This window comes from Pecten maximus, chromosome 9 (genome assembly GCF_902652985.1).
Source record: "Pecten maximus chromosome 9, xPecMax1.1, whole genome shotgun sequence".
NCBI classification, from domain to species: Eukaryota; Metazoa; Mollusca; class Bivalvia; order Pectinida; family Pectinidae; genus Pecten; species Pecten maximus.
This window is the reverse complement of record NC_047023.1, coordinates 19,221,646-19,248,863: the sequence shown is the minus strand read 5'-3', so window position 1 is coordinate 19,248,863 and position 27,218 is coordinate 19,221,646. Positions and strand designations below refer to the sequence as shown.

The 27,218-nt window shown below is 38.7% G+C and overlaps 1 protein-coding gene across 1 annotated transcript in view; it reads left to right on the top strand.

Moving 5' to 3' along the window:
* LOC117333915 (probable GPI-anchored adhesin-like protein PGA55) overlaps positions 1-18,272 on the top strand; it is a 29,482-nt gene extending 11,210 nt beyond the window's left edge. Inside the window, exons 3-4 of the mRNA XM_033893331.1 lie at positions 17,200-17,439; positions 17,997-18,272. Of these exons, the coding sequence (XP_033749222.1) occupies positions 17,200-17,439; positions 17,997-18,272 (516 nt within the window). The remainder of the gene's footprint in view (positions 1-17,199; positions 17,440-17,996) is intronic.
* The last annotated feature ends 8,946 nt before the right edge of the window (positions 18,273-27,218 follow it).

Here is a 27,218-nt window from a genome sequence, read left to right as displayed (position 1 = left end):
CAGAGTGTCTGTCCTATTGCCTACACAATACAGAGGGTCTGTCCTATTGCCTATACAATACAGAGTGTCTGTCCTATTGCCTAAACAATACAGAGGGCCTGTCCTATTGCCTACACAATATAGGGGATCTGTCCTATAACCTACACAATACAGAGGATCTGTCCAATAGCTTACACAATACAGAGGATCTGTCCTAAAGCCAAACACAATACAAAGGGTCTGTCCTTTTGCCTACACAATACAGATGGTATGTCATAATGCATACACAATATACACGGGATATATCCTATTGCCTACACAATACAGAGGGTCTTTCGTATAGTCTTAACAATACAGAGGATCTGTCATATTGTCTACAAAAATACAGAGGATTGGTCCTATCGCCTACACAATACACATGGTCTGTCCTATTGCCAACACAATACAGCTAAATGGTCTGTCCTATTGCCTACACAATACAGAGGGTCTGTCCTATTGCCTGCACAATACAGAGGGTCTGTCCTATTGCCTACACAATACAGAGGGTCTGTCCTATTGCCTACACAATATAGAGGGTCTGTCCTATTGCCTACACTATACAGAGGGTCTGTCCTATTACCTTAACAATACAGAGGGTCTGTCCTATTGCCTACACAATACAGAGGGTCTGTCCTATTGCCTACACAATACAGAGGGTCTGTCCTATTGCCTACACAATACAGATGGTCTGTCCTATTGCCTAAACAATACACAGGGTCGGTCCTATTGCCTACACAATACAGAGGGTCTGTCCTATTGCCTACACAATACAGATGGTCTGTCCTATTGCCTTAACAATACACAGGGTCGGTCCTATTGCCTACACAATACAGATGGTCTGTCCTATTGCCAACACAATACAGAGGGTCTGTCCTATTGCCTACACAATACAGAGGGCCTGTCCTATTGCCTACACAATATAGATGGTCTGTCCTATTGCCTACACTATACAGAGGATCTGTCCTATTGCCTACACAATACAGAGGGTCTGTCCTATTGCCTATAAAATACAAAGGGTCTGTCCTATTGCCAACACAATACAGAGGGTCTGTCCTATTGCCAACACAATACACAGGATCTTTCCTATTGCCTACACAATATAGAGGATATGTCCTATTGCCTACACAATATAGAGGATATGTCCTATAGCCTACACAATACAGAGGGTCTGTCCTAGAGCCTTCTTTATACACACAAATGAGAAAGACCTACAAGTTGTAGTTGACAATTTCCTCAGATAATATTGGTTAATTACCGTACTTATTTTCATTTTCTTGTAAACACTCTCTTGAATATAAATGTTTAAGAATCAGAGAAATAACTGACTGGTGGATATCTGGTGTCTGTGATTGGTTAATGACCAGAGACATTACAAGTGCCACGTTCTAGACGGTCAGGAGAAAGGCATCTTATATTAACCCAGACATGTAAATTCTTACCGATTTTACTGTTGGAACTCAAATTCCAGACAGAAATTTAAATGATATATATATTGTCTGTATATAGTTGTAAATTTTCCTGTCTACGGTATGATGATATTAAATAGAGTTGGCAAGGTTTAATTAACATGTCAGTTATATTATTATTGGTGTTTATAATGACTATCATGCCCACATGGTTTTAAGTCCCAATATAACACAATTCTATTGTATATGGACCTCTATACAAAGGTCACCTCCCTACCCATTATAAGGCCACATTTTTTCTTCATTGACAAGTTTGACTTGAATGCATCACAGAAATTGGAAATACTTTAAAATGTATTTTGAAATGTACCTTTTCTGACAGAGCAAAGAGATACTATTGGTAATTATTTAAGTGACGAACAACCATGGTCATGGACATAACTATAAAGTGACACATTGTATATAATTCATTTCATTACTTCTATACCCAGTGTTGATATAGAATATTACCACCCTAGAGTACCATACCTGTGTGAATGGCTGCAGCCGTAAATCTCTTGTGTATCTAACATTACATGATGGATATCAACCCAAGTGCTGCAGTGAGATATGCATCACTATACTAACCTGCATGGCTTGTAAAACTATTAAGTTGCATAAATTCCTATTGCACATCTGCATTTCTGTGCTATTTTAGAACATTAATTGCCTTCTGTAAGGGCCTTAAATGATGTACTTTAAAGTATATTCGTAGTTATGTTTTTAGTAACAGCGACCTTGATCTTCACCTTAAGGAATGTTTTAAACCCATAAGTCGAAAGTCTGGATGGTCAGTCAGACTGACAGATTACTGGCAAATCATTAATACTCTCTGCCATAAAAGCCAAAAAAACACATAATAACTGATACATTTAAAGACCTTAGAATATGGAGCAAATATCCATGAATACTTCTATCTAAAATAAATGTGACCTTGACCTTTAACCTTCAATCCTGAAAAGGAATTGCAAGCAAACATTTTAAGGAAGAAGAATTGTATGGAGTATCAATTTGATTGGCATAACTCAAACTCAAGCTATTGCATGGAAACTAATTTTCTATATTTAGCAAGTGACCTTGACCTTTGACTTTTGACACAGAAAAACAATCCCAAGAGTGTAATTTCAATAAGGAAGCACTCTATGAAGTATGAGTATGAGTTTGATGTGCACAAAGGAAACTCATGTTATTTCAAGGAAACTTATTTTCTATTTATAGTAACAGTGACCTTGACTTTTGACCTTTCCAACTGTAAATCAATTTTAAGCAAACACTTCCAATAAGAAAGCACTGCATGAAGCTTGAGGTAGATCGTTTGAAAGTACCAGTTTGACTGGCAAAATCAAACTGAAGGTATTGCATGAAAGCTGATTTTCTATATTTAGCAATAGTGACCTTGATCATTGACCTTTGACACAGAAAAGCAATTCCAAGCAAGCTCTTTCAAAAAGAAAGCACTAAATGAAGTTTGAGTTCAACTAGCCCAAGGAAACTTCAGTTATTGCACGAAATATAAGTGCTGATGGACAGTCAGACAGAGGGACAGACAGACAGATGGACACGGTGATTACTATAGGGCACCTGCACTTTCATGTGGGGCCCTATTTTTGGGGTTTTGACTATAAATTTCCATAAATTTTAAACATTATGTTACTGCTTCTCTAACAGAAAGCTTATGATCAATCAGAAAAGCAAGACTAATTAAGCAATGTCTATGCCAAGACCTTGTAAAAGGATGTTCCTGAAAATCAGCTCTTTTAATGCTGCAACACACTGAACCATATAAATTAATTAATTTCTCCACAGATAAATCCTGAGGTTTGGTTTGATGCATTTGTTTTATCTAACTAAAACACATATCATCAATTGTGACAAATTGTGCCATATAAAAAAAACATTGTATATATACATATATATCGACCACTTCATGGTTCCAAAATTGTTATAATTTACATACATCCAATGACGCTATGATTACCTACATGTGTATTAGTTGCCTTCTGGTTTTTTATTGATATCTGCAAGATTATCTTTATTTTATATGTAACTGTAAGATTATGCAGCGGCATAATATCTGCCCTAAAGCTTTCATTTAACAACAATGTGTGAGTCCCCTTGGCCAAAAGATGTTCCAGCTCAAATTTGGTCGAATTAGTCTTTTTTCAGTACTTAAACCATACTGGAAGCAATTTTTTTTTAAAGTTTTGCCTCTATTTGCTCCATTTGGACTTAACCACTTTGTCAATGAGAGGAGGGATTAGACTCTCTGTTACTGTATGGACTATTCATTACAAAAATCAGTCAATGGCACAGACCAAATTTGATCAAAATTTATTTAACTGTTCTAGAATAGTAGCACTTCAAATATCAATCAATGGACAATTAATCAAATTTGCATGCTGACTGTATCCTAGATAGCTGAGCTAACAGCTAACTTATCAAAATATTTCAAGTCTTTCTGCAAAAGAGATTCCCTGTACTGTACATACCGTGTTACATCATTAAATTGTATAGGTTACCAGATGTGAATACTACTAACTCAAGTGTTCTCAAATTATTATCCAACTGGATTGGAGTCACATGCATAATTGTCAAGAAAGTTTAAAATTCATTAACTAAAACATGCTATTCTAAAGTGAAATACACAACTGTAAGAAACTATTGTATATTTTTATACTTGTATATACTACAGTATATTTAATTATTAGAGAAATCAACAGATTGGGATACTAATAATGTCAATAGAAAAGAGAAAAGTAATGAAAAAGAGAAAAGAGGATAGGAAGGGTTGGACCTTATCACTCTGTCAGGTATAGATTTTTATTGAATTAGAAAGACATGTTGTCAAATTTTTATTTCAATATATTTATTTCTTCACCCAAATCACATATATATATACAATGTATATGTATATATCCAGCGTCATGATTTGATAATTATATCTAAGTTTACTGATTGAATTCCACAAGAATTCTTTGATGGTGTAAATTTCCAGGTCTATAAATCTATTAGTGAACCTTATCAAGGGTTAATAAGTGTATACATACACTTAATTGTGGCATGCATACACATTATTGATGACTAGAAACAGTTGTTAAAGTAATTACTTAAAATTAGAAATCTCTACACAAGATCGACATCCTTGGATCTCATGCATCAACTGTTTCAGATAAACAAAAATCTAAATTATATTAATTAAAACATGTTATAAACACATTCAAGATGCAAGTGTGATAGTGAAATATTGGCAACATCAGGGGAGAGTTTTCTGGTTGGTCGAGTGGTGTAATGACACTGGCCAATCATTGAGGCGATCAGGGTTCCATTGCCTGCCTGACCACCTGGGTTTTCTCTGGAGATCCCTTGGGCATTTCCATCTGGGCCAACAAGAGTGCTATTTCGATACAGATAGCTTGTTTTGCAATTGGTGTAAAAATAGATAAAGTTTATGTAAGGGTATAAAATTTCTTTGATGCTGAAATAAGCCATATATATGATATACTTCTTCATTGATTTTTCAAAGCTATATACCATTCGTAATATTTAATTGATGACAAGACTGGAAGGTTTGATACTAAAGTAACGTAGATACGGATATGAATAATGGACTAGTGACATTAGCTTGTGACTTCCCCACACACAAGGGACCAAATTTATATATCTTTATCACAATTGTGAAACATTGTTACATCAACGTTCACCAATCAGTTTTGTTGGCCTGGATGGAAACGTACATAAGGTCTTACATTGTATGCGGTCAGACTGGAGCTCACAGAGAAAACCCACTTGGCCTACAGACAGATGACACACTTTAAAAACTATCAATACAAATTACTGCTCAATTATTTTCATTTTCAATAATTGTTCTATACAAGTAAACAACAAGGGAGCTGAATGTTTACAACAGTTTGCAGTATTTACTTCTGGGAATTTTTTGTATATATATATATATAAAAGCTGATTGGTTACTTGCTAGCCAGTAGCGTACCAAGGATATACTTCCGGGATATTGCCAATACAATCATCAGATATATATATATAGCTGGTTGTATGTCAGTTCTATCATGATCTGTGTAGATTGTTTACCGATACTGACATCATTATCGTTGGTCATTTATCGTAACACTGTGCACATGTCAATAACGACCTATCCCAATGGAAACTTATCAAAAACATTAAAAAACTAAATCAAAAACATTTCTCATTCAGAAAAAGCATCGATTTCGTTAATGATCCAATGAATTTTATTCATAATTGATGAAGGTTGTGCAGATTAGATTTTACAAAAGGAAATCATATCAGCTAGTAACAGAAAATTGCTTCTGATCAATGGTGTTAACTACACAGAGGTTCAAAGGTTTATCAAAAAGAAAAAAACTAGTATGCTTTATTCAGAAATAATGGATGCCATGTTAAAATTTTCATGTTTTGTTTAATTGAATATAAAGTGTTACATTTGCATCACAATGCCATTATAGATAACTACAACCAGGTATATATATATATTTATATATATATATATCTACTGTATGTACATTGGTGGAATACACATGTTATTTCAGTGCCAGTGCTGTGATTCAGATTAGTAAAATTGGACACAATGCTGAAAAGATTCCAGGCAAGCCTACCTCCAAGCGGTACCCTCCCCAGTTCACCAGCTGTGGATAGAGCATACAAACATTAGAAATACAGGTAAAATATAAAACTTTATAAACCACCTCTTACTGGTAAAATACATACCACAAATGGTTACCTTTTGCAGGTAAAATACATACCACAGTCTGTTACCTTTTACAGGTAAAATACATACCACAGTCTGTTACCTTTTACAGGTAAAATACATACCACAGTCTGTTACCTTTTACAGGTAAAATACATACCACAGTCTGTTACCTTTTACAGGTAAATTATATAATACATACTATTACCTTTTACAGGTAAAATACATACCACAGACGGTTACCTTTTACAGGTAAAATACAAACCACAGACGGTTAACCTTTTACAGGTAAAATACATACCACAGTCTGTTACCTTTTACAGGTAAAATACATACCACAGTCTGTTACCTTTTACAGGTAAAATACATACCACAGACGGTTACCTATTACAGGTAAAATACATACCACAGTCTGTTACCTTTTACAGGTAAAATACATACCACAATCGGTTACCTTTTACAGGTAAAATATATAACTCATACTTTTACCTTTTATAGTTTAAATACATTAGAAGAGGTAAATCTTCAACAGGCTCTGTCACTTTACAGGTAAAAATACAACACATTGTTACCTTTCAAATAACAAATGAATCTTCCACTAAGGAATAAATGTGTAAGTACAATAAGGAATCATTGTCAGTACAATAAGGAATCACTGTGTCAGTACAATAAGTAATCACTGGGTCAGTACAATAAGGAATCACTGGGTCAGTAAAATAAGGAATCACTATCAGTACAATAAGGAATCACTGTGTCAGTACAATAAGGAATCACTGGGTCAGTACAATAAGGAATCACTGGGTCAGTAAAATAAGGAATCACTATCAGTACAATAAGGAATCACTGTGTCAGTACAATAAGGAATCACTGGGTCAATACAATAAGTGATCATTATCATTACAATAAGGAATCACTGTGTCAGTACAATAAGGAATCACTGTCAGTATAATAAGTAATCACTGTGTCAGTATAATAAGTAATCACTGTGTCAGCACAATAAGTAATCACTGTGTCAGTACAATAAGGAATCACTGGGTCAGTACAATAAGGAATCACTGTGTCAGTACAATAAGGAATCACTTTGTCAGCACAATAAGTAATCACTGGGTCAGTACAATAAGGAATCACTGTGTCGGTACAATAAGTAATCACTGTGTCAGTACAATAAGTAATCATTGTCAGTACAATAAGTAATCACTGGGTCAGTACAATAAGGAATCAGTGTGTCAGTACAATAAGTAATCACTCTCAGTACAATAAGTAATCACTGTGTCAGTACAATAAGTAATCACTGTGTCAGTACAATAAGTAATCATTGTGTCAGTACAATAGGGAATCACTGTCAGTACAATAAGGAATTACTGGGTCAGTACAATAAGGAATCACTGTGTCAGTACAATAAGTAATCACTGGGTCAGTAAAATAAGGAATCACTGTGTCAGTACAATAAGGAATCACTGTGTCAGTACAATAAGGAATAACTGTGTCAGTACAATTAGTAATCACTGGGTCAGTACAATAAGTAATCATTGTGTCAGTACAATAAGTAATCACTGTGTCAGTACAATAAGTAATCATTGTGTCAGTACAATAAGGAATCACTGTGTCAGTACAATAAGGAATCACTGTGTCAGTACAATAAGGAATAACTGTGTCAGTACAATAAGTAATCACTGGGTCAGTACAATAAGGAATCACTGTGTCAGTACAATAAGGAATCACTGTGTCGGTACAATAAGTAATCACTGTGTCAGTACAATAAGTAATCATTGTCAGTACAATAAGTAATCACTGGGTCAGTACAATAAGGAATCAGTGTGTCAGTACAATAAGTAATCACTCTCAGTACAATAAGTAATCACTGTGTCAGTACAATAAGTAATCACTGTGTCAGTACAATAAGTAATCATTGTGTCAGTACAATAGGGAATCACTGTCAGTACAATAAGGAATTACTGGGTCAGTACAATAAGGAATCACTGTGTCAGTACAATAAGTAATCACTGGGTCAGTAAAATAAGGAATCACTGTGTCAGTACAATAAGGAATCACTGTGTCAGTACAATAAGGAATAACTGTGTCAGTACAATTAGTAATCACTGGGTCAGTACAATAAGTAATCATTGTGTCAGTACAATAAGTAATCACTGTGTCAGTACAATAAGTAATCATTGTGTCAGTACAATAAGGAATCACTGTGTCAGTACAATAAGGAATCACTGTGTCAGTACAATAAGGAATAACTGTGTCAGTACAATAAGTAATCACTGGGTCAGTACAATAAGGAATCACTGTGTCAGTACAATAAGGAATCACTGTCAGTACAATAAGGAATCACTGTGTCAGTGCAATAAGGAATCACCGGTCAGTACAATAAGTAATCACTGGGTCAGTACAATAAGGAATCAATGTCAGTACAATAAGGAATCACTGGGTCAGTACAATAAGGAACCACTGGGTCAGTACAATAAGTAATCATTGTGTCAGTACAATAAGTAATCACTGGGTCAGTACAATAAGTAATCATTGTGTCAGTACAATAAGTAATCACTGTGTCAGTACAATAAGTAATCATTGTGTCAGTACAATAAGGAATCACTGTGTCAGTACAATAAGTAATCACTGGGTTAGTACAACAAGTAATTACTGGGTCAGTACAATAAGTAATCACTGGGTCAGTACAATAAGGAAATACTGGGTCAGTACAATAAGTAATCACTGTGTCAGTACAATAAGGAATCACTGGGTCAGTACAATAAGTTATCACTGTGTCAGTACAATAAGGAATCACTGTGTCAATACAATAAGTAATCACTATCAGTACAATAAGGAATCACTGTGTCAGTACAATAAGGAATCACTGGGTCAATACAATAAGTGATCATTATCATTACAATAAGGAATCACTGTGTCAGTACAATAAGGAATCACTGTCAGTATAATAAGTAATCACTGTGTCAGTACAATAAGTAAACACTGTGTCAGTGCAATAAGGAATCACTGGGTCAGTACAATAAGGAATCACTGTGTCAGTATAATAAGTAATCACTGTGTCAGCACAATAAGTAATCACTGTGTCAGTACAATAAGGAATCACTGGGTCAGTACAATAAGGAATCACTGGGTCAGTACAATAAGGAATCACTTTGTCAGCACAATAAGTAATCACTGGGTCAGTACAATAAGGAATCACTGTGTCGGTACAATAAGTAATCACTGTGTCAGTACAATAAGTAATCATTGTCAGTACAATAAGTAATCACTGGGTCAGTACAATAAGGAATCAGTGTGTCAGTACAATAAGTAATCACTCTCAGTACAATAAGTAATCACTGTGTCAGTACAATAAGTAATCACTGTGTCAGTACAATAAGTAATCATTGTGTCAGTACAATAGGGAATCACTGTCAGTACAATAAGGAATTACTGGGTCAGTACAATAAGGAATCACTGTGTCAGTACAATAAGTAATCACTGGGTCAGTAAAATAAGGAATCACTGTGTCAGTACAATAAGGAATCACTGTGTCAGTACAATAAGGAATAACTGTGTCAGTACAATTAGTAATCACTGGGTCAGTACAATAAGTAATCATTGTGTCAGTACAATAAGTAATCACTGTGTCAGTACAATAAGTAATCATTGTGTCAGTACAATAAGGAATCACTGTGTCAGTACAATAAGGAATCACTGTGTCAGTACAATAAGGAATAACTGTGTCAGTACAATAAGTAATCACTGGGTCAGTACAATAAGGAATCACTGTGTCAGTACAATAAGGAATCACTGTCAGTACAATAAGGAATCACTGTGTCAGTGCAATAAGGAATCACCGGTCAGTACAATAAGTAATCACTGGGTCAGTACAATAAGGAATCAATGTCAGTACAATAAGGAATCACTGGGTCAGTACAATAAGGAACCACTGGGTCAGTACAATAAGTAATCATGGTGTCAGTACAATAAGTAATCACTGGGTCAGTACAATAAGTAATCATTGTGTCAGTACAATAAGTAATCACTGTGTCAGTACAATAAGTAATCATTGTGTCAGTACAATAAGGAATCACTGTGTCAGTACAATAAGTAATCACTGGGTTAGTACAACAAGTAATTACTGGGTCAGTACAATAAGTAATCACTGGGTCAGTACAATAAGGAAATACTGGGTCAGTACAATAAGTAATCACTGTGTCAGTACAATAAGGAATCACTGGGTCAGTACAATAAGTTATCACTGTGTCAGTACAATAAGGAATCACTGTGTCAATACAATAAGTAATCACTATCAGTACAATAAGGAATCACTGTGTCAGTACAATAAGGAATCACTGGGTCAATACAATAAGTGATCATTATCATTACAATAAGGAATCACTGTGTCAGTACAATAAGGAATCACTGTCAGTATAATAAGTAATCACTGTGTCAGTACAATAAGTAAACACTGTGTCAGTGCAATAAGGAATCACTGGGTCAGTACAATAAGGAATCACTGTGTCAGTATGATAAGTAATCACTGTGTCAGCACAATAAGTAATCACTGTGTCAGTACAATAAGGAATCACTGGGTCAGTACAATAAGGAATCACTGTGTCAGTATAATAAGGAATCACTTTGTCAGCACAATAAGTAATCACTGGGTCAGTACAATAAGGAATCACTGTGTCAGTATAATAAGTAATCACTGTGTCAGCACAATAAGTAATCACTGTGTCAGTACAATAAGGAATCACTGGGTCAGTACAATAAGTAATCACTGGGTCAGTATAATAAGGAATCACTTTGTCAGCACAATAAGTAATCACTGGGTCAGTACAATAAGGAATCACTAGGTCAGTACAATAAGTAATAACTGTGTCAGTACAATAAGGAATCACTGTCAGTACAATAAGGAATCACTGTGTCAGTGCAATAAGGAATTACTTGGTCAGTACAATAAGGAATCACTGTGTCAGTACAATAAGTAATCACTGGGTCAGTACAATAAGGAATCACTGTGTCAGTACAATAAGGAATAACTGTGTCAGTACAATAAGGAATCACTGTGTCAGTACAATAAGTAATCACTGGGTCAGTACAATAAGGAATCAGTGTGTCAGTGCAATAAGGAATCACTGGGTCAGTACAATAAGGAATCACTGTGTCAGTATAATAAGTAATCACTGTGTCAGCACAATAAGTAATCACTGTGTCAGTACAATAAGGAATCACTGGGTCAGTACAATAAGTAATCACTGGGTCAGTATAATAAGGAATCACTTTGTCAGCACAATAAGTAATCACTGGGTCAGTACAATAAGGAATCACTAGGTCAGTACAATAAGTAATAACTGTGTCAGTACAATAAGTAATCATTGTCAGTACAATAAGTAATCACTGGGTCAGTACAATAAGGAATCAGTGTGTCAGTACAATAAGTAATCACTGTCAGTACAATAAGGAATCACTGTGTCAGTACAATAAGTAATCACTGTGTCAGTACAATAAGGAATCACTGTGTCAGTACAATAAGGAATCAGTGTGTCAGTGCAATAAGGAATTACTTGGTCAGTACAATAAGGAATCACTGGGTCAATACAATAAGTGATCATTATCATTACAATAAGGAATCACTGTGTCAGTACAATAAGGAATCACTGTTAGTATAATAAGTAATCACTGTGTCAGTACAATAAGTAATCACTGTGTCAGTACAATAAGGAATCACTGTGTCAGTACAATAAGGAATCACTGGGTCAGTACAATAAGGAATCACTGTGTCAGTATAGTAAGTAATCACTGTGTCAGCACAATAAGTAATCACTGTGTCAGTACAATAAGGAATCACTGGGTCAGTACAATAAGGAATCACTGTGTCAGTACAATAAGGAATCACTTTGTCAGCACAACAAGTAATCACTGGGTCAGTACAATAAGGAATCACTGTGTCAGTACAATAAGTAATCACTGTGTCAGTACAATAAGTAATCATTGTCAGTACAATAAGTAATCAGTGTGTCAGTACAATAGGGAATCAGTGTGTCAGTACAATAAGTAATCACTGTCAGTACAATAAGGAATCACTGTGTCAGTACAATAAGTAATCACTGTGTCAGTACAATAAGTAATCATTGTGTCAGTACAATAAGGAATCACTGTCAGTACAATAAGGAATCACTGTGTCAGTGCAATAAGGAATTACTCGGTCAGTACAATAAGGAATCACTGTGTCAGTACAATAAGTAATCATTGTGTCAGTACAATAAGGAATCACTGTCAGTAAAATAAGGAATCACTGTGTCAGTGCAATAAGGAATTACTGGGTCAGTACAATAAGGAATCACTGTGTCAGTACAATAAGTAATCACTGGGTCAGTACAATAAGGAATCACTGTGTCAGTACAATAAGGAATAACTGTGTCAGTACAATAAGGAATCACTGTGTCAGTACAATAAGTAATCACTGGGTCAGTACAATAAGGAATCAGTGTGTAAGTACAATAAGGAATCACTGTCAGTACAATAAGGAATCACTGTGTCAGTGCAATAAAGAATCACCGGTCAGTACAATAAGTAATCACTGGGTTAGTACAATAAGGAATCAATGTCAGTACAATAAGGAATCACTGGGTCAGTACAATAAGTTATCACTGTGTCAGTACAATAAGGAATCACTGTGTCAATACAATAAGGAATCACTATCAGTACAATAAGGAATCACTGTGTCAGTACAATAAGGAATCACTGGGTCAATACAATAAGGAATCACTGTGTCAGTACAATAAGGAATAATTGTGTCAGTACAATAAGGAATCACTGTGTCAGTACAATAAGTAATCACTGGGTCAGTACAATAAGGAATCAGTGTGTCAGTACAATAAGGAATCACTTTCAGTACAATAAGGAATCACTGTGTCAGTGCAATAAGGAATCACCGGTCAGTACAATAAGGAATCACTGGGTCAGTACAATAAGGAATCAATGTCAGTACAATAAGGAATCACTGTGTCAGTACAATAAGGAATCACTGGGTCAGTACAATAAGGAATCACTGTGTCAGTACAATAAGGAGTCACTGTGTCAGTACAATAAGTAATCACTGGGTCAGTACAATAAGGAATCAGTGTGTCAGTACAATAAGGAATCACTGTCAGTACAATAAGGAATTACTGGGTCAGTGCAATAAGGAATCACCGGTCAGTACAATTAGTAATCACTGTGTCAGTACAATAAGGAATCACTGGGTCAGTACAATAAGGAATCAGTGTCAGTACAATAAGGAATCACTGTGTCAGTACAATAAGGAATCACTGGGTCAGTACAATAAGTAATCATGTGTCAGTACAATAAGTAATCACTGTGTCAGTACAATAAGTAATCATTGTGTCAGTACAATAAGGAATCACTGTGTCAGTACAATAAGTAATCACTGGGTCAGTACAACAAGTAATTACTGGGTCAGTACAATAAGGAATCACCGGTCAGTACAATAAGGAATCACTGTGTCAGTACAATAAGTAATCACTGTGTCAGTACAATAAGTAATCACTGGGTCAGTACAATAAGTAATCACTGGGTCGGTAAAATAAGGAAATACTGGGTCAGTACAATAAGTAATCACTGTGTCAGTACCATAAGGAATCACTGGGTCAGTACAATAAGGAATCACTGGGTCAGTACAATAAGTTATCACTGTGTCAGTACAATAAGGACTCACTGTCAGTACAATAAGTAATTACTGGGTCAGTACACTAAGTAATTACTGGGTCAGTACAATAAGTAATCACTGGGTCAGTAAAATAAGGAAATACTGGGTCAGTACAATAAGTAATCACTGTGTCAGTACAATAAGGAATCACTGGGTCAGTACAATAAGTTATCACTGTGTCAGTACAATAAGGAATCACTGTGTCAATACAATAAGTAATCACTGTCAGTACAATAAGGAATCACTGTGTCAGTACAATAAGGAATCACTGGGTCAGTACAATAAGTAATCAATGTCAGTACAATAAGTAATCACTGTGTCAGTACAATAAGGAATCACTGGGTCAGTACAATAAGGAATCACTGTCAGTACAATAAGGAATTACTGTGTCAGTACAATAAGTTATCACTGGGTCATTACAATAAGTTATCACTGTGTCAGTACAATGATTACTTTTTGCATTTTCAACAGATTAATTTGATGAAACATAAACACCAGATTTAGAGTAATGTTTTCCAGTTTCCTTGGTTTAATTAGCACAGTGGCTGTGATCAGACATATACAGACATTAGCCACTGGCTGGAGTAAGGAGGGAACATTAAATCACAGCATCAGTATTGACAATCATTAACTGGAACACATTATCAGACAACTCCATTGTCAAAGATGACAATAATGGTAGAAAAGCTTAGCTCAATTGTGTGTGAGAGTCTGCCGTCTAGTACCACTTAGCTACTGATGACACTTCCTCTGTCATCTGTCACGATTCAGTCGGTCAACAGCGCTGATTACTGTTCTGGAATATGTCAACGCTGCCCTGTGAACATGTCACATACCTGATCAGTTCTCACTGTGAATATATCACTTTGGAAATGTGATGCATACATGTATATTATGTTTGAAGATCAAACCAACACCTCATTTGAACAAACCAAGCCAGAGGTCAGAGCATCAACCAGAGCAGAGGTCAAACCAACAGATGTCAAAGCATTAATCAGAACAGAGGTCAAAGTATCAATCAGAACAGAGGTCAAAGTATCAATCAGAACAGAGGTCAAAGTATCAATCAGAACAGAGGTCAAAGTATCAATCAGAACAGAGGTCAAAGTATCAATCAGAATCAGGCCCCTCCCTGAAGTGCAATCCCTAAATGATGAAAGCTTGCTCCCCTCCCTCAGGTACCATCCCTAAATGAGGTAAGCTTGGTCCCCTCCCTCAGGTACAACCCCTAAATGAAGTAAGTTGGGCCCCTCCCTCAGGTACAACCCCTAAATGAAGTAAGTTGGGCCCCTCCCTCAGGTACAATCCCTAAATGAGGTAAGCTTGGTCCCCTCCCTCAGGTACAACCCCTAAATGAGGTAAGTTGGGCCCCTCCCTCAGGTACAATCCCTAAATGAAGTAAGTTGGGCCCCTCCCTCAGGTACAATCCCTAAATGAGGTAAGCTTGGTCCCCTCCCTCAGGTACAACCCCTAAATGAATTAAGTTGGTCCCCTCCCTCAGGTACAATCCCTAAATGAAGTAAGTTGGGCCTCTCCCTCAGGTACCATCCCTAAATGAAGTAAGTTGGGCCCCTCCCTCAGGTACCATCCCTAAATGAAGTAAGTTGGGCCCCTCCCTCAGGTACCATCCCTAAATGAAGTAAGTTGGGCCCCTCCCTCAGGTACCATCCCTAAATGAGGTAAGTTGGGCCCCTCCCTCAGGTACCATCCCTAAATGAAGTAAGTTGGGCCCCTCCCTCAGGTACCATCCCTAAATGAAGTAAGTTGGGCCCCTCCCTCAGGTACCATCCCTAAATGAGGTAAGTTGGGCCCCTCCCTCAGGTACCATCCCTAAATGAAGTAAGTTGGGCCCCTCCCTCAGGTACCATCCCTAAATGAAGTAAGCTGGGCCCCTCCCTCAGGTACCATCCCTAAATGAAGTAAGCAGCTGGTCCCCTCCCTCAGGTACAATCCCTAAATGAAGTAAGCAGCTGGTCCCCTCCCTCAGGTACCATCCCTAAATGAAGTAAGCAGCTGGTCCCCTCCCTCAGGTACAAATGTACCATCCCTAAATGAAGTAAGCAGCTGGGCCCCTCCCTCAGGTACAATCCCTAAATGAGGTAAGCTTGGTCCCCTCCCTCAGGTACAACCCCTAAATGAATTAAGTTGGTCCCCTCCCTCAGGTACAATCCCTAAATGAAGTAAGTTGGGCCCCTCCCTCAGGTACCATCCCTAAATGAAGTAAGTTGGGCCCCTCCCTCAGGTACCATCCCTAAATGAAGTAAGTTGGGCCCCTCCCTCAGGTACCATCCCTAAATGAAGTAAGTTGGGCCCCTCCCTCAGGTACCATCCCTAAATGAGGTAAGTTGGGCCCCTCCCTCAGGTACCATCCCTAAATGAAGTAAGTTGGGCCCCTCCCTCAGGTACCATCCCTAAATGAAGTAAGTTGGGCCCCTCCCTCAGGTACCATCCCTAAATGAAGTAAGTTGGGCCCCTCCCTCAGGTACCATCCCTAAATGAAGTAAGCTGGGCCCCTCCCTCAGGTACCATCCCTAAATGAAGTAAGCAGCTGGTCCCCTCCCTCAGGTACAATCCCTAAATGAAGTAAGCAGCTGGTCCCCTCCCTCAGGTACCATCCCTAAATGAAGTAAGCAGCTGGTCCCCTCCCTCAGGTACAAATGTACCATCCCTAAATGAAGTAAGCAGCTGGGCCCCTCCCTCAGGTACAATCCCAAGATGAAGTCCTTAATTGTTTCAATGAATAAGAATTTTAATGCCTTCAGTATAAAGAAAACAATAACAATTTGTCGAAATTGGTTACCAAGGAAACCAATATAATTTTCTAAATATGAAGTGAATTAGTTGCTGAAATAGAACTTATATACAGCATTGTTTCCACTCAGTACAAAGTGGTCATTTTCAAGATCAATTTATTAACACAAACAATTAGCTACAGACTTTGTATGTTGTGAGGAGTTTCCTGTCTGTAGTGTCTGGTGTATATGTCCAGTACAACAAGAGTTTATACAGACTTTATGGCCATTTCATACGTATTGATCAGGTAATGTACATAATGGAAGGATCTGTTTTAATATAATGCATGTACTTTAATGTATCAGAGATAGAATATAAATCTCTTACACAAACTGAAGATTCTACTGTGTCACCTTTCCTCATCATACTAACACCATTAACACATTACCATTAAATTTCCGAGATAATTACCAAAAATTGCAGCTATTTCCATTGTTGCTGCATGTAATTTATACATTGATTTTTCACAAAAGGCTCAATTATAAAAGGGACATGTGACAGTGATTGTCAGAACCCCATTGTTGTGATTACAGCCTGATACAGCCATCAGATGGACAAACAACAGTGACAACTCTCAGATACAGCCATCAGGTGGACAAACAAACAGTGACAACTCACAGATACAGCCATCAGCTGGACAAAACAACAGTGACAACTCTCAGATACAGCCATCAGGTGGACAAACAAACAGTGACAACTCACAGATACAGCCATCAGCTGGACAAAACAACAGTGACAACTCTCAGATACAGCCATCAGCTGGACAAACAACAGTGACAACTCTCAGATACAGCCATCAGCTGGATAAAAAACAGTGACAACTCACAGATACAGCCATCAGCTGGACAAACAACAGTGACAACTCTCAGATACAGCCATCAGCTGGACAAAACAACAGTGACAACTTTCAGATACAGCCATCAGCTGGACAAACAACAGTGACAACTCTCAGATACAGCCATCAGCTGGATAAAAAACAGTGACAACTCTCAGATACAGCCATCAGCTGGACAAAACAACAGTGACAACTTTCAGATACAGTCATCAGCTGGACAAAACAACAGTGACAACTCTCAGATACAGCCATCAGCTGGACAAACAACAGTGACAACTCTCTGATACAGCCATCAGCTGGACATACAAACAGTGACAACTCTCAGATACAACCATCAGCTGGACAAACAACAGTGACAACTCTCAGATACAGCCATCAGCTGGACAAACAACAGTGACAACTCTCAGATACAGCCATCAGCTGGACAAACAACAGTGACAACTCTCAGATACAGCCATCAGGTGGACAAACAACAGTGACAACTCTCAGATACAGCCATCAGCTGGACAAACAAACAGTGACAACTCTCAGATACAGCCATCAGCTGGACAAACAAACAGTGACAACTCTCAGATACAGCCATCAGCTGGACAAACAAACAGTGACAACTCTCAGATACAGCCATCAGCTGGACAAACAAACAGTGACAACTCTCAGATACAGCCATCAGCTGGACAAACAAACAGTGACAACTCTCAGATACAGCCATCAGCTGGACAAACAACAGTGACAACTCTCAGATACAGCCATCAGCTGGACAAACAACAGTGACAACTCTCAGATACAGCCATCACTGGACAATAAACAGTGACAACTCTCAGATACAGCCTCAGCTGGACATACAACAGTGACAACTCTCAGATACAGCCATCAGCTGGACAAACAACAGTGACAACTCTCAGATACAGCCATCAGCTGGACAAAACAACAGTGACAACTCTCAGATACAGCCATCAGCTGGACAAACAACAGTGACAACTCTCAGATACAGCCATCAGCTGGACAAACAACAGTGACAACTCTCAGATACAGCCATCAGCTGGACAAACAAACAGTGACAACTCTCAGATACAGCCATCAGGTGGACAAACAAACAGTGACAACTCTCAGATACAGCCATCAGGTGGACAAACAACAGTGACAACTCTCCAATACAGCCATCAGCTGGACATAACAACAGTGACAACTCTCATATACAGCCATCAGATGGACAAACAACAGTGACAACTCTCAGATACAGCCATCAGCTGGACAAACAACAGTGACAACTCTCAGATACAGCCATCAGCTGGACAAAACAACCAGTGACAACTCTCAGATACAGCCATCAGCTGGACAAAACAACCAGTGACAACTCTCAGATACAGCCATCAGCTGGACAAAACAACCAGTGACAACTCTCAGATACAGCCATCAGCTGGACAAAACAACCAGTGACAACTCTCAGATACAGCCATCAGCTGGACAAAACAACAGTGACAACTCTCAGATACAGCCATCAGCTGGACAAACAACAGTGACAACTCTCAGATACAGCCATCAGCTGGACAAAACAACAGTGACAACTCTCAGATACAGCCATCAGCTGGACAAATAAACAGTGACAACTCTCAGATACAGCCATCAGATGGACAAAACAACAGTGAAAACTCTCAGATACAGCCATCAGCTGGACAAAACAACAGTGACAACTCTCAAATACAGCCATCAGCTGGACAAACAACAGTGACAACCCTCAGATACAGCCATCAGCTGGACAAACAAACAGTGACAACTCTCAGATACAGCCATCAGCTGGACAAACAACAGTGACAACTCTCAGATACAGCCATCAGCTGGACAAAAACAGTGACAACTCTCAGATACAGCCATCAGGTGGACAAACAACAGTGACAACTCTCAGATACAGCCATCAGGTGGACAAACAACAGTGACAACTCTCAGATACAGCCATCAGCTGGACAAACAAACAGTGACAACTCTCAGATACAGCCATCAGCTGGACAAACAAACAGTGACAACTCTCAGATACAGCCATCAGCTGGACAAACAAACAGTGACAACTCTCAGATACAGCCATCAGCTGGACAAACAAACAGTGACAACTCTCAGATACAGCCATCAGGTGGACAAACAAACAGTGACAACTCTCAGATACAGCCATCAGCTGGACAAACAACAGTGACAACTCTCCAATACAGCCATCAGCTGGACATAACAACAGTGACAACTCTCAAGTACAGCCATCAGATGGACAAACAACAGTGACAACTCTCAGATACAGCCATCAGCTGGACAAAACAACCAGTGACAACTCTCAGATACAGCCATCAGCTGGACAAAACAACAGTGACAACTCTCAGATACAGCCATCAGCTGGACAAACAACAGTGACAACTCTCAGATACAGCCATCAGCTGGACAAAACAACAGTGACAACTCTCAGATACAGCCATCAGCTGGACAAATAAACAGTGACAACTCTCAGATACAGCCATCAGATGGACAAAACAACAGTGACAACTCTCAGATACAGCCATCAGCTGGACAAAACAACAGTGACAACTCTCAAATACAGCCATCAGCTGGACAAACAACAGTGACAACTCTCAGATACAGCCATCAGCTGGACAAACAAACAGTGACAACTCTCAGATACAGCCATCAGCTGGACAAACAACAGTGACAACTCTCAGATACAGCCATCAGCTGGACAAAACAACAGTGACAACTCTCAGATACAGCCATCAGCTGGACAAACAACAGTGACAACTCTCAGATACAGCCATCAGCTGTCGATCATTCTCACCAATGATCAATGATCAACAGTGACAACTCTCAGATACAGCCATCAGCTGGACAAACAACAGTGACAACTCTCAGATACAGCCATCAGCTGGACAAAACAACCAGTGACAACTCTCAGATACAGCCATCAGCTGGACAAAACAACAGTGACAACTCTCAGATACAGCCATCAGCTGGACAAACAACAGTGACAACTCTCAGATACAGCCATCAGCTGGACAAACAAACAGTGACAACTCTCAGATACAGCCATCAGCTGGACAAACAACAGTGACAACTCTCAGATACAGCCATCAGCTGGACAAAACAGCAGTGACAACTCTCAGATACAGCCATCAGCTGGACAAACAATAGTGACAACTCTCAGATACAGCCATCAGCTGGACAAAACAACAGTGACAACTCTCAGATACAGCCATCAGCTGGACAAATAAACAGTGACAACTCTCAGATACAGCCATCAGATGGACAAAACAACAGTGACAACTCTCAGATACAGCCATCAGCTGGACAAACAAACAGTGACAACTCTCAGATACAGCCATCAGCTGGACAAACAATAGTGACAACTCTCAGATACAGCCATCAGCTGGACAAACAAACAGTGACAACTCTCAGATACAGCCATCAGGTGGACAAACAAACAGTGACAACTCTCAGATACAGCCATCAGGTGGACAAAACAACAGTAACAACTCTCAGATACAGCCATCAGCTGGACAAAACAACAGTGACAACTCTCAGATACAGCCATCAGCTGGACAAACAACAGTGACAACTCTCAGATACTCTCACACACTGATCTTTTAAAATACTGACATTAAGGATATAATGATGTAAATGCGTGTGATGCTGCAATAAATTCAGATTTCACGACTGTTTACCAGTACAGATATGGTTCTAAAGTTATCTTCTGAATAAGAATGACACCTTGATAATGACCTTGATCCTGGAATGTGAATCAGCTTTGATGATCAATTAACATGACAGGTACATTGTAATTAACTAATTCCAGTCTTCAAATGTTCTCTTTTAAAAAAATCTTCAGTGTACTTTTTGTTGTTTGGTTGTTGTCCCCACACAACAATTCCAGAAGCTCACAGCTATAGCCTGTTGTCCCCACACAACAACTCCAGAAGCTCACAGCTATAGCCTGTTGTCCCCCCACAACAACTCCAGAAGCTCACAGCTATAGCCTGTTGTCCCCACACAACAACTCCAGAAGCTCACAGCTATAGCCTGTTGTCCCCACACAACAACTCCAGAAGCTCACAGCTATAGCCTGTTGTCCCCACACAACAACTTCAGAAACTCACAGCTATAGCCTGTTGTCCCCCCACAACAACTCCAGAAGCTCACAGCTATAGCCTGTTGTCCCCACACAACAACTCCAGAAGCTCACAGCTATAGCCTGTTGTTCCCCACACAACAATTCCAGAAGCTCACAGCTATAGCCTGTTGTCCCCACACAACAACTCCAGAAGCTCACAGCTATATAGCCTTTAAGGAACTGGTGAACATCTTAATTCCACTAATCTCATTGGCTGTGTCAAATGGGTATAGGCTGTGTCAATATGCAATGAAATTTGCACCAAGTATGGGGGTATATCCCAATATCTCTTGTTAAGAATTGAGGTTTTTGAAATAAAACCAATGTTTATAATAAAATACTCACCACCATATAGAATGCTTCTGTTGATGGGCTGCCGGAGGTAATAAGCTATTGTTTGTATGGTGGTTAGCTATTATTGAAATAAACATCCCTACATGAGAGATAACAAACAAATTTATCTGTACCATTATCAATTTTAAATCAAGCTCCATTTTAAAAGCCTTTTAAATGATTGCTAATAAACATTAATTCAGAAACTGAATAATTGTTGTTATTTTAACACACCAAATTCCACCTGGAGATATTATAGTACTTTACTCAGGCCTCTATGTGTATTTCATTCAGCGGCCTTAATCAAGAAACTTGAGATGGATTACTAAGTTTTCATTGGCTCATAAAAAAACAATGGGGATATCAACATGTCAGGGAGGCTATTGTATATCATCCGATACATGCACTGCATCTAAAATTAAATAGATTTTCTAAAAAAGCCATTCATCATCACAAACATTGATATCACCACAAGTAGTGTGACATCATAACAGGAAGTGTAACACAGTGACATCACCACAAGTGGTGTGACATCATAACAGGAAGTGTAACACAAACACTGACATCACCACAAGTAGTGTGACATCATTACAGGAAGCGTAACACAAACACTGACATCACCACAAGTGGTGTGACATCATTACAAGAAGCATAACACAAACACTGACATCACCACAAGTGGTGTGACATCATTACAAGAAGCATAACACAAACACTGACATCACCACAAGTGGTGTGACATCATAACAGGAAGTGTAACACAGTGACATCACCACAAGTGGTGTGACATCATAACAGGAAGTGTAACACAAACACTGACATCACCACAAGTGGTGTGACATCATAACAGGAAGTGTAACACAGTGACATCACCACAAGTGGTGTGACATCATGACAGTAAATGTAACACAAATACTGACATCACCACAAGTGGTGTGACATCATTACAGGAAGTGTAACACAAACACTGACATCACCACAAGTGGTGTGACATCATTACAGGAAGTGTAACACAAATACTGACATCACCACAAGTGGTGTGACATCATTACAGGAAGTGTAACACAAACACTGACATCACCACAAGTGGTGTGACATCATTACAGGAAGTGTAACACAAATACTGACATCACCACAAGTGGTGTGACATCAGTACAGGAAGTGTAACATCAACATAAGTCAATGACATGATATACCACTAGTGGCCAGATATCAATACATGTATTAGTATTGATTCTTGCTTCTTTGTTATTATGGTCGAGCCACTCTTTCAATCAGAATACCTGTATTTGCCTTTATAAGCCTCTTGAAGTGCTAGCTGATCTACTACTTGTATTAATGAGCCTTACATTAATGAGCCTCTCACTGCGCTTTACCGCCTGTATTTAGGTTAATGAGCAATGTCTGAACTTAACTTCTTGTATTTGTATTTTGTTTAAATGAGTCTCTCTTTGCACCTCATCTACCTCCACCACCACAAACACACTACCACCACACACATACAACCACCATCATGTACACGCACCACCACACACATACAACCACCACCATGTACACACACCACCACACACATACAACCACCACCATGTACACGCACCACCACACACATCACCACAAACACCACCACACACACTCTCAGACCACCACACACAACCATGGACACATGCACCACACACACACACACTTCTTGTTTTTCTGTTAATGAGTCTATCTCCGAGCCCCATTCATGTATTTGTGTGAATGAGCTTTCTTTGAGCTCCACTTCCTGTAATTTTTATTTAGTGTTGCCTCTTTCTAAATTTGTATTAATGAGCCTGTTTATGAGTTCCACTTTCTGTATTTGTGTAAATGAGGCTCTTTCTGAGCTCTACTTCTCGTATTTGTATTAATGAACCACTTTCTGACCTTAATATATGTATTAATGAGCCTCGATCTTTCTGAGCTCCAGATGTTATATTTATGTTGCCTCTCTCTGAGCTCCATGCACTTTCTGTATTTGTGTCAATGAGCCACTTTCTGACCTTTCCTTCCTTTATTTGTGTATATGAGCCCCTCTCTGAGCTCCACTTTTTGCATTTGTGTAAATGAGCCTCTCTTTGAGCTCCACCATTTGTATTTTTGTTAATGAGCCTCTTTCTGAGCTCTCCTTTATGTATTTGTGCTAATGAGCTTCTTTCTGAGCTCTGCTTTCTGTATTTGTGTTAATGAGCCTTTCTGGCTGAGCTCCACTTCCTGTAGTTGTGTTAATCAGGATTTCTCAGTGTAAGCTTTACCTCTTGTATTTATGTTGCCTCTCTCTGACCTCCACTTCCTGTGTTAATTGTGTAAATGAGCCTCTTTCTGAGCTCGATTACCTGTACTTTTGTACCAGTTGACACCAAAATGATTCTGTTGTTTTGGATGAAATCCAGGGCCAAACGTTTTATCTAAATCAATGTTTCTTTTAACCTTGTTATTAGGCTCCAGTGTTTAATGCAGACTGCTTTAATCAAGTGTAAAATAGATGCAGCTTTGAAATGTTAAATCAATTATCGAGATGGAGCGTCATTTGTCTTAGAGCAATACACACAAATACTTCAGCTTTACTCATGCTATTTTAGTCCCGACAAAGTGCATTTATAGTCAACAGGAAAAAGTGACATTAAAAGAAAAAGAAAGATTTTTTTTTTGTTCATTCAAATGAGATGCTATTTTCCACAATTCCATGATGGTATAACGAGATCCTCCCTAATTCAGTTAACCCCCGGTAATGTGTGAGATTCACACGGCTGCCATGATTTGATATTGCGTGTAATTCCATTACAATTTGTATCCCACTTTCATCTCATAGAAAGATGATTTCATTACTACATAAATTGTTGCTTGGATTTCAACTATCTTCCAAAACAGGCCAAATTCTGCCTGACAAGAACACCAAAGCTGTTCAACAGCCTGTTACAACATAAACATCGGCTCTCATCTTTTCTATTTCCTTCCATAAATGAGCGAGTTCTGTGGATTAACATACTACGGTATATAATGAACCTAATATGACATTTCTGAAGCGCAAATAACAGGCATTAGTGGTATGGAACTGCTTTATAATATTCTCGGCCTATCAACTCAACTGCCTGAGAAAAAAAACACAGTAATTTTCTACCTGACTGTGGCCGAAAGGGTGAGTGTGGCAAGTCTTCTGTACGTAGCCTGCTGAAGGAGGAGATAACGAGCCTGTTTCCATTCACTCTACCCAGCCATTATTTGCTGCCATTTGTGTGACACACTGCATTTTAAGCAAACTAAATGACAGGCAAATTATGGCAAGGAAAATGGAACAGAAACAGCTGCCAAACAGTATGAAGTAGGAGGCTGGGCAGTGACAACATAGAGATCAAATAGGTAGGCCTGGCATGGATGTGACATCTCGTACAGACAGACAGACAGACAAATAGACAGACAGAAACGACCAAATAGGTGGGCCTGGCATGGATGTGACATCTCGTACAAACAGACAGACAGACAGAAACGACCAAATAGGTGGGCCTGGCATGGATGTGACATCTCGTACGGACGGACGGACGGACGGGCGGGCGGGTGGGTGGATGGGTGGGCAGGCAGGCAGGCAGGCAGACAGACAGACAGACACGACCAAATAGGTAGGCCTGGCATGGATGTGACATCTCGTACAGACAGACAGACAGAAACGACCAAATAGGTAGTCCTGGCATGAATGTGACATCTCCTACAGACAGACAGACAGACAGACAGACAGAAACGACCTAATAGGTAGACCAGGCATGGATGTGACATCTCGTACAGACAGACAGACAAACAGACATACAGAAACGACCTAATAGGTAGGCCTGGCGTGGAATTTTTTGACATCTCGTACAGACAGACGTACAGACTGACAGACAGAAACAACCAAATAGGTAGGCCTGGCATGAATGTGACATCTCGTACAGACAAACAGACAGACAGACAGACAGACAGACAGAAACGACCAAATAGGTAGACCAGGCATGGATGTGACATATCTCGTACAGACAGGCAGACAGCCAGGATCAAAGGGATAGGATTCTCATAAACATTAATTTATCTTCAAACACATTTTTCAAATAAGGAAAACTAACAATTATAATTGAATGTCTGGTTAAACAACAGATTATAAGTTGCAACCTTACAGTTGCTGTCTATATAATATATTGATATATACAGATCAATTACAATATAAAACATGTCACCAATTCATATACAAATCTTTTTAAAAATCAATTTTATTTTTAAAGATACACAATGTATTTTGACGAAAAAAGAAACGCTTAAAGTTTTCCCCTGTGGAACACCTTGACCTGTATTGCCATGCCATGGTAAAAGATTAAAATGTTTGGTAAAAAAAAAAACAGCATGGATGATATTCTTTTCTGACAACCTACCTTAAAATCAGTTAAGCATGATGAAGTCATGGTCTAGTTTTGTAAATTTCTTTAGTCCAAATCATAAGACTTGATTAAGCTAGGATGGATTGTTCAACCAATCGTTCCAATGAAGACTTTGGGTTTAGTCAAATTAATGTTCCAACCATTTTGATTTTGCCATTGGCTTAAAAATGCCATGCTTTACACAAATTGAAAGGGGTAAAACAATTGCCATGTTGATAGATGTTCATAGTCCAACTGATGTCACATGATTATTGCAGTTTGATGTTGCCAAGTTTATAATTTATCATCTCTATAAATAATATCCTGCTATTGGGTCATTTTCTGATCGTCCCAGCTAGGAGCTACACTGTAGTCGTCCACATATAATGACTGCACACCAAGCACAGCGAGTTGTTGCACCAGCGCGCCAGATTTAAGACTGCTACAGAAAGTGCATCCTTTACCTTAGGCACTCACGGTAGACCCATCAGTAATAAACTGCCAGGAATCACTTGCATGCCGAGACAACTGTCCTAATGTTAGGCCACCTTATAGATGCAAGTGCGTCTTGATTGGATGCATCGACATACAGCTCGAATAGGTTCGGTTCGTGTCCATGGGGACATGAGATGTTCCCAAGGACGAGACTAGATTCTCTCTGTATTGCACAGATGGGAGAAAAAGGGAATACCACAGATGAAGTGAGCATTTTGCAGATGCATGCATGGTTGAACACAATCAAATTCAAAGTTTTAACATGACAGTATTTAGTTTAAGAAAGCAGAGATATATGTCTCTGAAGAAAGTGAGTATTTGTGGACATGTTTCTGTCTTTCAAAATGTGAA